The sequence below is a fragment of the Bos indicus x Bos taurus genome, chromosome 9 (assembly GCF_003369695.1).
Source record: "Bos indicus x Bos taurus breed Angus x Brahman F1 hybrid chromosome 9, Bos_hybrid_MaternalHap_v2.0, whole genome shotgun sequence".
NCBI lineage: Eukaryota > Metazoa > Chordata > Mammalia > Artiodactyla > Bovidae > Bos > Bos indicus x Bos taurus.
The window spans coordinates 66,460,704-66,473,990 of NC_040084.1; the positions used below are offsets into that span (position 1 = coordinate 66,460,704).

At 35.6% G+C, this 13,287-nt stretch overlaps 1 protein-coding gene across 16 annotated transcripts in view; it reads right to left on the reverse strand.

The window, feature by feature from the left end:
• Positions 1–13,287, reverse strand: part of PTPRK (protein tyrosine phosphatase, receptor type K) — a 612,580-nt gene that overhangs the window by 372,801 nt on the left and 226,492 nt on the right. For all 16 annotated transcript variants that reach the window (XM_027551493.1, XM_027551494.1, XM_027551492.1 and 13 more), the window contains exon 3: positions 9,562–9,833. In XM_027551493.1, coding sequence (XP_027407294.1) covers positions 9,562–9,833 — 272 coding nt within the window. The remainder of the gene's footprint in view (positions 1–9,561; positions 9,834–13,287) is intronic.

Consider the following 13,287-nt stretch of genomic DNA (forward strand, 5'->3'; position numbering starts at 1 on the left):
TCAAGAGGCAGGTCAGGTGGTCTGGTATTCCCATCTCTTCAAAAATTTTCCACAGTTTGATGTGATCCACAGAGTCAAAGGCTTTGGTATAGTCAATAAAGCAGAAATAGATGTTTTTCTGGAACTCTCTTGTTTTCTTGATGATCCAGTGGATGTTGGAAATTTGATCTCTGGCTTCTCTGCCTTTTCTAAAACCAGCTTGAACATCTGGAAGTTCATGGTTCACGTATTGCTGAAGCCTGGCTTGGAGAATTTTGAGCACTACTTTACCAGCCCATGCAGCTCCTGCTGCCTGTGAGATGAGTGCAATTGTGCAGTAGTTTGGGCATTCTTTGGCATTGCCTTTCTTTGGGACTGGAATGAAAACTGACCTTTTCCAGTCCTGTGGCCACTGCTGAGCTTTCCAAATTTGCTGGCATATTGAGTGCAGCACTTTCACAGCATCATCTTTCAGGATTTGAAATAGCTCAACTGGAATTCCATCACCTCCACTAGCTTTGTTCGTAGTGATGCTTCCTAAGACCACTTGACTTCACATTCCAGGATGTCTGGCTATAGGTGAGTGATTACACCATCGTGGTGATCTGGGTCATGAAGGTCTTTTTTGTACAGTTCTTTTGTATATTCTTGCCACCTCTTCTTAGTATCTTCTGCTTCTGTTGGGCCCATACCACTTCTGTCCTTTACTGTGCCCATCTTTGCATGAAATGTTCCCTTGGTATCTCTAATTTTCTTGAAGAGATCTCTAGTCTTTCCCATTCTACTGTTTTCCTCTATTTCTTTGCATTGATCAGTGAGGAAGGCTTTCTTATCTCTCCTTGCCATTCTTTGGAACTCTGGATTCAAATGGGTGTATCTTTCCTTTTCTCCTTTGCCTCTCACTTCCCTTCTTTTCTCAGCTATTTGTAAGGCCTCCTCAGACAACCATTTTGCCTTTCTGCATTTCTTTTTCTTGGGGATGATCTTGATCACTGCTTCCTAAACAATGTCACGAATCTCCGTCCTTAGTTCTTCAGGCATTCTATCAGATCTAATCCCTTGAATCAATTTCTCACTTCCACTGTATAATCGTAAAAGATTTGACTTAGGTCATACCTGAATGATCTAGTGTTTTTCCCTACTTTCTTCAATTTAAGTCTGAATTTGGCAATAAGGAGTTCATGATCTGAGCCATAGTCAGCTCCAGGTCTTGTTTTTGCTGACTGTGTAGAGCTTCTCCATCTTTGGCTGCAAAGAATATAATCAATTTCCCCCAGTAGGATATATACTTTGTTCATCTTGGTAAATGAAGATCAGCCCATTTGTGGGTGCTCAGTTGCCAACTCTTTGTGACCCTATCAACAGCAGCCCACCAGGCTCCTCTGTCCATGGGATTCTCCAGGCAAGAATATTGGAGTGGATGGATAAAGAGGCATGGAAAACAAGGAATCAGAACTGCATTAATCTGGAATCAACAAGCTGAGCTGAACACAAGTGAGTGAGCAAGAGAAATATGGGCATCTATTCCACTCTTTGGAACATCTGTCTTCCTCAGTCCCCTTGGATGAAATAAACTCCTAAGAAAAGTCATCAACTGAACAATACTGCCTAATTCTGCTTACTGCTCATTATTTTTCCAATCTGTTAAATGGGAAGTGCATTAATTCATGGAGATATTTCTCAAAAAATTAGTGAAGAGATACTTGGCAGTTCCTGTTATACTAAATGAAAACAAGTATAATATAGTAGAATAACAAGAGACTTCTGTCATATACTTGCAATAGTAATTGTGTTACTAGGACTCTTTTCTTAATTTGTTTACACACTGTAACTTTCATCAATGAGTCAAAGCAAACAGAGTCCAAAGGGAAAGTAAAGCAGGTGTTTTATAATAAAGGCAAATCACTGACACAACCAGAGAGAAGTCACCCTGGCAGGATGATAATTTTAAAGAAAAACAATGACAATAATAATGTGGAAGTTTTGTCAAATCTATTGGGAGTACTTTCAGTGAAACAAACAGGGAGTCACTAAGAGTAAAAATGAGCAGCAGAAAGCTGTTTTGTTAACAGCCCATCAAACAGAAGGTATGGTGCTACTGTAAAAATGAGCCAGAATGCCCATGTTAGGCAAATACTGTTACCAGAACTTAAACAAGCCTAGTTATGATTAACTTCAGATGTCACTGATATGGCTGAAGTCTAAATTTTTTAAAACAGAATTGAACTAGTAAAGAAGAAAAGGGGAATAATTTTGACCACTTCATAATCAGCAACTGAGTCCATGCTCATGAAGATAATAAACATTCACTTAACACTTGATCAAGTATTAAAATAAGGTAAAGGTGACATATATGGAAGTATCCAGCTCAGTGTTTTATACATAGTAGAATCTCAACAAATTATCCTTCCTTCCTTTCTTTCTATTCCTTTCAATCATTGATTCATTCTATCATAGTCCTATTTACATTTTCAGGTATATAGCTTTGTCTTCTCTCTGCAACTGGACTGAAAAATATTAACTGCTTCATTCATAGATAGATACAAATACTTTTAATTTTGCCATATATCTCACTTGTGCTATCTACAAACAATGTGTTGAGAGGTGGGAGTGTCTGACAGTTCAAGAAAGATATGACATGATATAATAGGATGTCTTAAACTGCATGGGAGAATACTCAACTAAAAATTGCTATAATACTATTTTTATTGCTCTTGTTGTTGTCTGAGAGTAGGACCCTGGATCCTTCCATACTTTCTTCTGCTACCCTCAATTTGTTATCTTCTTTCTCTGAGTTACAAAATAATTACAGTTGGGCCAAGCGTCATGTTTTCATGCAACAACATGGATCTCTTTTTAATCAGAGAATAACATCTTTCCCAGAAGTCTCCCAGCTGACTTTCCATCATAACTCATTGGCTAGTGCTGTGCCACTCCTATCTGCAAAGTAAGTTGGGGAAAGTAAGTAGAATGACTACTGAACAGAAAAATTCATAATATCTGCAATACTGTCATATAAAATAATGAGCCAGAGTCACTTATAATGGCTGTAAATGACGACATTACACCTATAAGATATACCTAGTGTTATGGACTGAATTGTGTCCCCTACAACACCTCACCAAATTCATATGCTGAAATCCTAACTGCCAATGTGATTGTATTTGGAGACTGTGCCTTTAGGGGGTAATTAAGAACCCAGGTAGTGCTAGTGGTAGAGAACCTGCCTCCAATGCAGGAGGCATCTGAGGTTCGATCCTTGGGTGGGAAGATCCCCTTGAGAAGGGCATGGCAACCCACTCTACTATTCTTGCCTGGAAAATCCCATGGACAGAGCAGCCTGGAAGGCTATAGTCCATAGGGTCGCAAGAGTAGGACATGACTGAAATGACTTAGCACGAGCTCAAAAGAGTGGGACCCTAATCCGATTGGCCTGGTGCCTGTAGGAGAAGAGGACAAGACACCAGAGCACTCTCTCTTTATTATGTGAGGTCACAGGGAGAAGGTAGGCATCTGCAAACCAAGAAGAGAGCTCTCCCCAGGAAACAAATAGACCAGCACTTTGATCTTTGGCCTTCACACCGTAAGAGAAATAAATTTCTGTTGTTTAAGTCACTTGGTCTGTAGTATTTTGTTATGGTGCCTCAAGCAGACTAGGAAAGAAAATCCATCTAGGAAAGAAAAATACTGCTAACCTCCTTTCTTCCGTGGTGCTCTACAAGGTTGGCTAAAGACCAATAAACATTGGAAGCATCCCAAGAGCTATGGCACAGGAGTGCTATCCTCTTTTCCTCATGCTTTGCATGGATGGTTCATGAGCATGCTCTTATTTCAGCCCCTCTCCTTCAAGAGTAATCTTTTAGAGACTTTTTATTTATGTAAACAGTCATTTGGTTTAAGTCCCAATCTTCTTGGATCCAAAGCAGCAGTATCTCTGGAGTGCAACAAACATTCCACTGCCAAAATATCAGTGCAGTACATGTTAACATAAACCTTTAAAATGGAAACAAAAATAAAAGACCCCATGCTTGTCCAGTTCTTACAGTTTTTTTTTTTTTTTTTTAAACCAGTGGAAAATGTTAAGAAGAAAATGGCTTGCAAAAGTTCAGTGTTTATTTCTCAGTGAATTAGGGGGTGAGAAAAAAAAGGCACATTCTGCTATATTATCACTTTCCAATTTCAGGCCAAACCCCTGTAGTTTTCATCACGCATCATTTTTGTGATTAATGATGTGCACCCAGTTAATGGAAAACAGCAGATTAGGTTTCCACTAATAGTTTTGGAAGTTATGTCTGCCTGCCTCATTTGGTAACAACCTCACTGTTCAGTAAGAAACTAATGGGTTTAATCCCAAAGCAGAATTTAGTTTTACACATTCAAGACAGGTCAGATTTCCAGAGTGGAGAAAATTATATTCTTAGAGGTGTGCTATTCTTCAGTTCAGATTCAACACTAAGATAATACCTCATGATATTTGGGTTGTTTTTTGTTTTCTTTATTTTTGCTTCTGTTTAGCGAGCAATTTAAAATTTTACAGTACTTACTTAAGGTGGATAAAAATAGGAGGAAATAGCAACTTGTAACCATGGCAAAAAAAAAATGCATGTAATATGCTACTTTCTGTAATTAGTACACTAAGCTAAAAAGACATCTATTGTTCTGAAGACACAGGTGAGAAATAATTCCTTATGCATTACTGTATCACTGCAACACTTATGTCAGAAATTAATTCACATTTGCTCGTCCTGTTTCACTATAGACAGTGCTGGTTAACCAAAACAGATACGCTAGAAAGCAAACTAATCAAGGAACAGAGAAATCAAGAGGCAAGAATTCTAGTTCCATTTCTGTCTCAAATTACTTTGGAAACAATTCTTTTGTTTTCATTTTTCCCACCTCATTTTATATCTATCCCTCTTAAGTCATTTAATAATTGCTATTAAATATATATTGTTTCAAAGTTTTATCTACACATATCTCACATGCCCATCTGGACGAGGCTCCTTAAAGGCAGACCCCACCTCTGATTAACATTTTTATCTTTACATTTATTTCTCTTTACATTTTTAAAGGGCCAAGCTAGACTGTAAGCCTCAGGAAAAGAGGGATTTTACCCGTGTATCTCCAGAAGTTAGCATGATGTGTTAATAATGTGTAAAAAAATTAGACATTTTAATAAATTAAAAACCAGAAAAAAAGAGAGTGGGGTGGAGAGAGGAGGTGTAACACAAAGGACTTTTCAGGCAGTGAAAATACTCTGATTCTATAATGATGAATACATGTCATTATATATTTGTCTAAAGTCTTAGAATATATAACACCAAGAGTGAATTCTAACATTAACTATAGACTTTGAGTGATTGTGCTGTGCTGTGCTATGTCACTTCAGTCATGTCTGACCCTTTGAGACCCTATGGACTGTAGCTCCTCTGTCCATGGGATTCTCCAGGCAAGAATACTGGAATAGATTGCCGTGCCCTCCTCCAGGAGATCTTCCGAACCCAGGGATTGAACCTGAGTCTTTTATGTTTCCTGCATTGGCAGGCAGGTTCTTTCCTTCTAGCGTCACTGGGGAAGGCCCTTGAGTGACTATGATGTGTCAATACAGGTTCATCTATCATAACCAACACAGGTTCATCAATCACACCTCTCTTGTAGGAGTTGATAATGGGGGAGGCTATGCATGTGTGGGAACCAGGGATACATAAGGATGTCTCTATACCTTCCTCTCAAATTGACTATGAACCTAAATCTGCTATTTAAAAAATATACAGTATGTTTCACAATTAAAGAAAAATGCTGAGCAGTTATTAAATCCAATAGAGTTATTTTTTACTTATTCAACATAATGTTAACCTAATTTATGATAAACACCCACTGTAAGAGTAGTTTACTAGTATAAACACCTACGATAGAGTGTTCCAAACACTCTGTATGTATTAACTCATTTAATACTTAGAAAACCCAGTGAGACAGGTACTGTTGTGATCCTCATGTTTCAGATGAGGAAACTACAGTAAAAGAGATTAAAAAACAGCCCCAAGGTTGTACATCTGCTAAATAGTAGAGTCAAGATTCGCCTAGGAAGTGCTGGCCCCAGAGTCCATGGGCCCTTATCCTAATCTTCCAGATAACCAAAATTCATTATTCAAAGAATCACTTTTGCCTTTATTTCACAATTTCATGTACTTTTTTTCAAATCTGAGGTTTCTTGAGGTTGAAAACTAGTAATCAAATTACCACATCAATCTTCTCTTTAGGCATCTGATAAGATGGAATCTGTGGGAAGGGAAAACCATACCAAAGATATATTGTATCTTTTTCAGATATTTAGTTCAACAGAAAAATGGAAAAGAGAAGGACTGGCTTGTAAGGACCATTTGTTTTCACTTCCAGGATTGTGATTTTTATACAAAGGTTATCCCATACTATTAATAATTAAAAGTAGTAGTATTCTCAGCCTATTTTTGATTGCTTCTGTTGTTATTATTAAAGTTGGGTGAAAAGGGGTTGTACAAGATGGGTGGTCAGATACAGAATGGTTCAAGCAAAGAAAGATAGGCGTCTTCACCAGACAAACAAAAGAAAAGGCAGTTAGAAAAATGAGAAAGTTAAAACAAACAAACAAAAAAGGTTAAAGAAGTCCAGAGAGTGTAAGATCTCTGGAGAAGAGAAGTTGAGAAAATTGTGGAACCAAGGAGATCAATTTCTAAGAATATCACAATTCTACTTAACCTAGAGTCTGGAAAAATTAAAAATAAATGGTATTGTTTTAAGAATAAAGAGTAGATTTGTAAAATGGCACATGGCAATGGCTATATTTTAATTTTAAAAATACATAAAGTTTCTGCATTAAACAATAGTCAAAAGTTTTTCATGTTATTTCCTAATAGCAAAAATCCTACATAAATATAGTTGTTTCTAATAACTGATATACAGATACTACTAGTATCTGAATGACAAAAATTGATGAAAACATCAATCAAGTAATTTACTGAGCACTAAACACATGAATAAAAAATATTCTACTCTGTTATTTTCTCTCATTGATTGTTAAGCTTTGCAGGTTAAGGAAAAGGATGTGGAAGTAATCACGTAAGAAATTGCTCAAATTTTAGTCTGCAACAAAGAGACATTTACCCACAGGTTCTATGTATTTAGCAATCATTTTCTCAAAGAGATCCGCAAAAAGATCTCACTGGCCAGGTTGAAACTTGCACAGGTTCCTTTTGCACAGTTTTATTGAAAGTACCTCAGGTAGAAGTAACCTAGGCAGCTCTGTCATGAAAAATGAGACTGAACAAAGAAACATTTATCCAGTTCTTGGTATTATAACTCAACATTAAAAGTAACATTACAGAAATCTGCACCATAAGGAAATGTTATGGGGGGAGGGGCTGGAGGAAGGAGGGATGGACTGGGAGTTTGGAATTAGCAAATGCAAACTATTACAAATAGAATGGATAAACAACAAGGTCCTACTGTGGAACTATGTTCAGTAAAGTGTGACAAACCATGATGGAAATGAATATTAAAAAGATAAATATATATGTATAACTGAATCATTTTGCTGTACAGCAGAAATTAACATAACATTGTAAATCAACTATATTTCAATTAAAAATAACAAAATAAAATAGAAATTACAAGTTGGTAAAAAAAAAAAGAGAGAGAGAGAGAAAGAAAATGTTATATCAATGATTCAAAGATAGATCTTACCAAAAAATAGGAGAAAGCATAATGTATTCTATTTCTAAGTTACAAAAGATCAGCAGTATGATACCACAGATACATTATTTGTTGAATTTACCAAAATCTACCTCTATGGGTTTTTATTTCCAAAGATATAACTAACAGTTTCATTCTTTTGAACTGTCTATGCAGGTAGCAAACAAAAATCAGGGTTGAATATAAGCAACTGGACTCTAGAATCCAAATTTTTAATATTTCTGCTAGATTTGTTATCTGAGCTTTAACTTATTTTAAGGAGGCTGAATTCATTGGCAGCTATATTTTGCTGAATCAGAGCTTTTTCTTTTCAATGTTGTGTTAAGCTCTAGTAACAGATTATAAAGAAATTAGTATAAAAACAATGTGCTGTGAGGTTGACCCAGCAATGACAGCCATCAGCCCACTGTTGTCAGAGATGAGCCCATTAATCTTGCTTCAGTGCTCTTAGCATTAGTTTTACACAGCTCCATCCACTCACCTACCACATACGCAGCCCTCCCAGAGCTGTGCGCCCTGAAGAAGCAGATGGCTCTCCAGGATTGCTGAGAAACATCCTTCTGCTCAGGAATAATGGAATCAACTAGCACCTAATAAGAATCCACTGAAATCTTCATAGACACATAACCCTAAATGGAGAACCTTACCTTTAGAACTATAACTATGAAGTAAGAGACTTTTAATAAAACAAACAAACAAAAAATCAATTCAAAAACAAAGCAATTAAAACAATGGATTGATTCCCTCACCCTTCTTCCCAGGAATAAAGAAAAGCTTAACATGCTTTTTTTAAAAGCAGAAATAAAACTGTTATTACCTTATAAATTATTCACCGATGATAATAAAAATATACTTTTACATAACCCATCTCTGTTAAGCTCTATAATAAGATACAAATAGGCAAATCTTTTAAAAGTTTAAATTCCAAAATCTAGCAAAGAAGTGAATTTTCAGGAGAGGTAACTTTCTGTTAGCAGGTACTGAACCTCACATGAAGATTACTTAACAACTTTCCAAACTGGTAAATGGACTTTTTTGGTTAAACCATATAAACTCAGTCACACAACTCACAATGTAGGTACTGACACTATTCATTGTCCAGTTTACTCATAATTACATCAAGCATTTGTGGGGAGCGGAATCCAAAGGCCACGTTTGGTTGGTCCAACATATGGACCACGTTTTTGGTTGATTGTTTTTTTTTAATGGTTGGGCTGGAAAAGCCCTGATAGGTCATGTACAGAGAGACTTTCGAGTCATAATGAGTAATTAGACAGTCAAGTGGCAATGGGATAGAATGAAGCAGTCACTTAGTCACTAGAATGAAGACTCTAAACTCTTACTGAAATCCTTTAGTTTTATCTTGAAGCCAGAACTCAAATTCTTGGTGAGGTTTTGTTTGCTTTTAACTTTATGTAACTGACAAAATACTTTAAAATTATTGAAGATGCCTCTCCTTAGCTAAGACATTTCATGAAGCCCTATTTCATTTTTATTTTTTGAATATTATTTTCAGGAAGTTATTGAACCAATCCGGTCTGAATATTATGCTCAACTCAATAAGACTATTTCTTCCAGAACAGAGATACAGAAATATGTCTGTCAGTAAGCAGCTCTTCACCAAACAACCAACAAATTTTGTACCTAAACTACCTTTTGCCATATGTTGAAATATCTTCTGTACTTTGAAGATTTTGTGCCAATGTATTTAAACATTTTCTCCAGAACAGTGATGGAGGAGGACTAAAGAAATCATCTCTCATCCCTATGGGGCTAGTATTTACCTCTAAGTATTATATACACAGTGAGATCCAAGGACATCAAATCATGAACTAGAAAAGAACAGATGATTACCTGATATTCATTGGGCCAAAAGGTGCTCACTGCTAGCTCAGCCCGAAGCCAATCTCTACCCGTGAATCCAGTCACATTCCAAATTGGATTGGCAAGAGGTCCTTTATTCACCCTAACCAATATGTTCAAAGTGCCAGGATTCAGCCCTTTCTGGCTGTATAACAGGTAACTGAAGTCAATACAATGAGTGTCGTTCTCCTTCATTGTAGGCAGCTGGAGTCTGGCTTTTTCTCCAGGGTCATGATCTGAAGAGTCCACTATCATATAGGAACCTGAAATGACATCACATAAAATAAGACCAAATAGATATATAAGCAAAAGGGAAAATATAATAACAGAAATAAAGCTAAAAATGATACCAATCTATTCTGAGTATTAAATTTAATTTAAAAAGACTATGTCTTCCAGAACAGAGATATAGAAAGATATCAAACAAGTGAATAGATGAACTGAATTCATAGGGAGTAACAGACATTGTTCAAAGTACATAACATGTACAAATTAATTTACTCTCCACAATAATCTGTTATTCTTATTTTACAGATTAGGAAACTGAGGCACAATTAGTAACTTAAAGTCAAACAGATCATGCAGAGCTGGGTTCAATCCAGATTCCCACCCTAAATTATCTCTACTCTTGCTAAACAAAGGTCTTTTAGCAAACAATCAAAGAAATGTATTATTGGCCTGATTTACAGAGGGAGTGTATTATTCTTTCCCCATTCATAATTTTAACTCAGAGAGGGGCTACTAGTACAGATCAGAATCAATTTCTGATCTCAGATTCCAGGATCATCATGTAAGCAAGTTGTGTGACCTTTTGCAATGTACTAAGAATTCTGGACTTGCTCAAGGAATAAGGATACTTTGCAGTGTAAGTGTGAGGACTGAAGTGTAAAAATGCCAAAATTTCTAGAACTGAGAATCTGACACAAAGCAGATTCACCTACTTGGAGCCTCTTCCGCTAAGTTGACAGCTAATCACCACTTATATTGTCCTTGAATCTGCAATAGTCTCTATGGTCTTATAGAGCTTCCAGATACCTGGTTTGAAATCACTAATCTACTCCACTACGTTTGGCTTAATAAATATTCATTTGGAAATCTAACAGGAGGAGGAAAATAACATAAAGAATCTCAACCTCCCAGTTCCTCATACTTCCACCCTCAAACACACACTCTTTGTGTGGCAAGCAAAGTCATACAGAGCTAAGTGTAAAAATGGGATTTGAACATTAACTGCTGATATTAGTCCAAGGAGCTTTAAAAAAAAAAACACAACCAGTTTTTCTCATGTCCCTGTGGATGTTAACAAAGTCATATATTACAAAAATGTAAATATTTACATTTCAAGTAATGATACCCATTTATCACACTTAAGGTAGAACACAAATTTTATTGTAAAATATTTTTCCCTAGGGTGTAATTTTAACACTCCCCCTGCAAAATGTATTATATGTAGTGTTACAGAACCCACAAAGGTTACACTTTGACCTCTCTTCTTGACAAACCTGAGGAATTAATCAACCCTCTGTGTCTCCTCCTTAAAACATAGTAACTGTTTCCATGGCACACTAACCACTCATTGACTTCCCATCAACCCAGTTCAATTAACCCTCAATTTACAAGTTCAAATCATAGCACATAGGAGGGCTTCAACTATTTAAGAAACCAGAATTCAAGATTTCAAGTCTGAACAATTCCTGGTCAATGGGTATTATATGGTTCAGAACTTTTGTGAAGATTTCAAGTGATAACACTGTTAGTTATTTAAGCCAAGGACAGAATAAGCTTACTATAGTGATCATCATTGACATTACTTTCCCTTAATTTTTCTCAGTTCTCTTTTCTTATAACCCCCGCTCCCGATTTTCACAGATTGCACATTCATAGAATAAACTATCCTTGTATGTTTTGAAGAAATTTTGTCCTTTTCTTTCAAATAAGATATTCTGGATCCCAAACCAATTTATAGAAGCAGGATGCTTCTGTTCTTGGTTATACTCACATTCTGCAGTCCCATGGCTGAACTACAAAGATGTCTTTCAGATTCACCACAGCAGAACAGATCAATTATGGCTTTTAAGAAGGACCAGATCTGAGATCTTAGATAAGTGACTTAGTGTTATTGGGCCTCAGCTTCTTCACAAACGTAGTGACCTATTTCTCCATGGCTATCAGTATTTTTTCAATGACACATTATGGCATTAGTGGATTTAAATTATTTTTACAACTCTGCATCAATTATGACTTCTGTCAATTTTCAAATAGTGCTCTCTAAATGACTTATAGGCTTTCAAATAATTATTTTCTTCCATTATGAAATAAACTTTGAAATAAAATATTTTGTCTCACATTTTATTTATATAGTATGATATTTACCATTAAGACCATTTAGCCATTTTCAGCCAGTTGCACTTTTAAGCTACAATAATTTTCTTATTAAGAAAATGGGATAAGCAAAGTATATTAATTTGTAGGAATACCAATTTGATCATTAGAAGTCACAAAATAAAACCTTGCCAAATTGTTTCAGCATTTCAAGGACATTCAATGCAGGCTAAATAAAGTTTTACAAGTGTTGATATTTCATTTTTATAAAATGTTTCTGCTAAATGAACTTCTTTCAATGTAGCCTGACTATTGCTACATTTTCTGAGTGCTATGGAGTATCATGCATTTATTTCACAGTTCCAAAAAGGAGGAAACAAGCAGTAGCATCAAAAAGCCATCTAAATCCTTCTGCCATCTGACTTCATATTAGTGGCAATTTGCCCTGTAGGCACCATGGAGGTAGCTACCTGTTTGACCCAAGATTCCCTTCCATCATCCCAAACACAGAGAACACTATGCTATTCTTATCAACTTCTAAAAATTATTTCCACAGTCTCCCAGAATAACTGGCTACCAAGACATAGAATCAACAAAGTCTACAGTCTGCACTTCCTCATTCTTCACATTGTAATTTAAGCGTATTTACTATTGTTTAGTTATCAGCTAACTAATCCCTCAGATTTCTAATGAGTTTAGTTCTATTCAGCTGTAATTTAGCTATCTCAAGGCTTAATAATGAAACATCTGTGTGCACGTAGATATAATGTACTAATTTTAATAAACGTGACTTCTTTAGTGTGGCCTTACAAATATTCCTTACAGTCTCTTGAGCAACAGAGTTCTCAAATATATCATTTAAGACAGAGGAAGAAAACATAAATGCTTATAATTAAAACTTTTAAAAAGTATAAGCTTTCTGGAAAGCAAATTGCCAATGAGAATCAAAAATCTTTCAAAAGTTATATGCCTTCTGCTCTGGCAATTCCAAATCTAGGAAGGTACACTAGATAATCATGTGTATGTTCAAAGATAAAGGCTTAAAAAAAAATTCTCATTTTCCTCATTAAAATAAGGGGAAAAAAAGTATTTAAAATTCCAATAATAGGCAATTTGTAAAATTATGATAAAAGTTTGATGAACACTTATGCAGTCATTAAAAATTATATTATTAAAAACATTTAATGGAAAATACAATATGTTAGGTAAAATAAACAGGTTATAAAATATTATACTCACTTATGAAAATATATATTTATATTAAATAAAAGCATTGGTATAAGTGAGTGGGTGTATTCATATATGAACACATAAACATGTAGATACAATTGAAAGAAAACAAAAATGCATACAAAATGTCAACTGTATTATCAGGGCAGGGGGGTGCTGTACTTT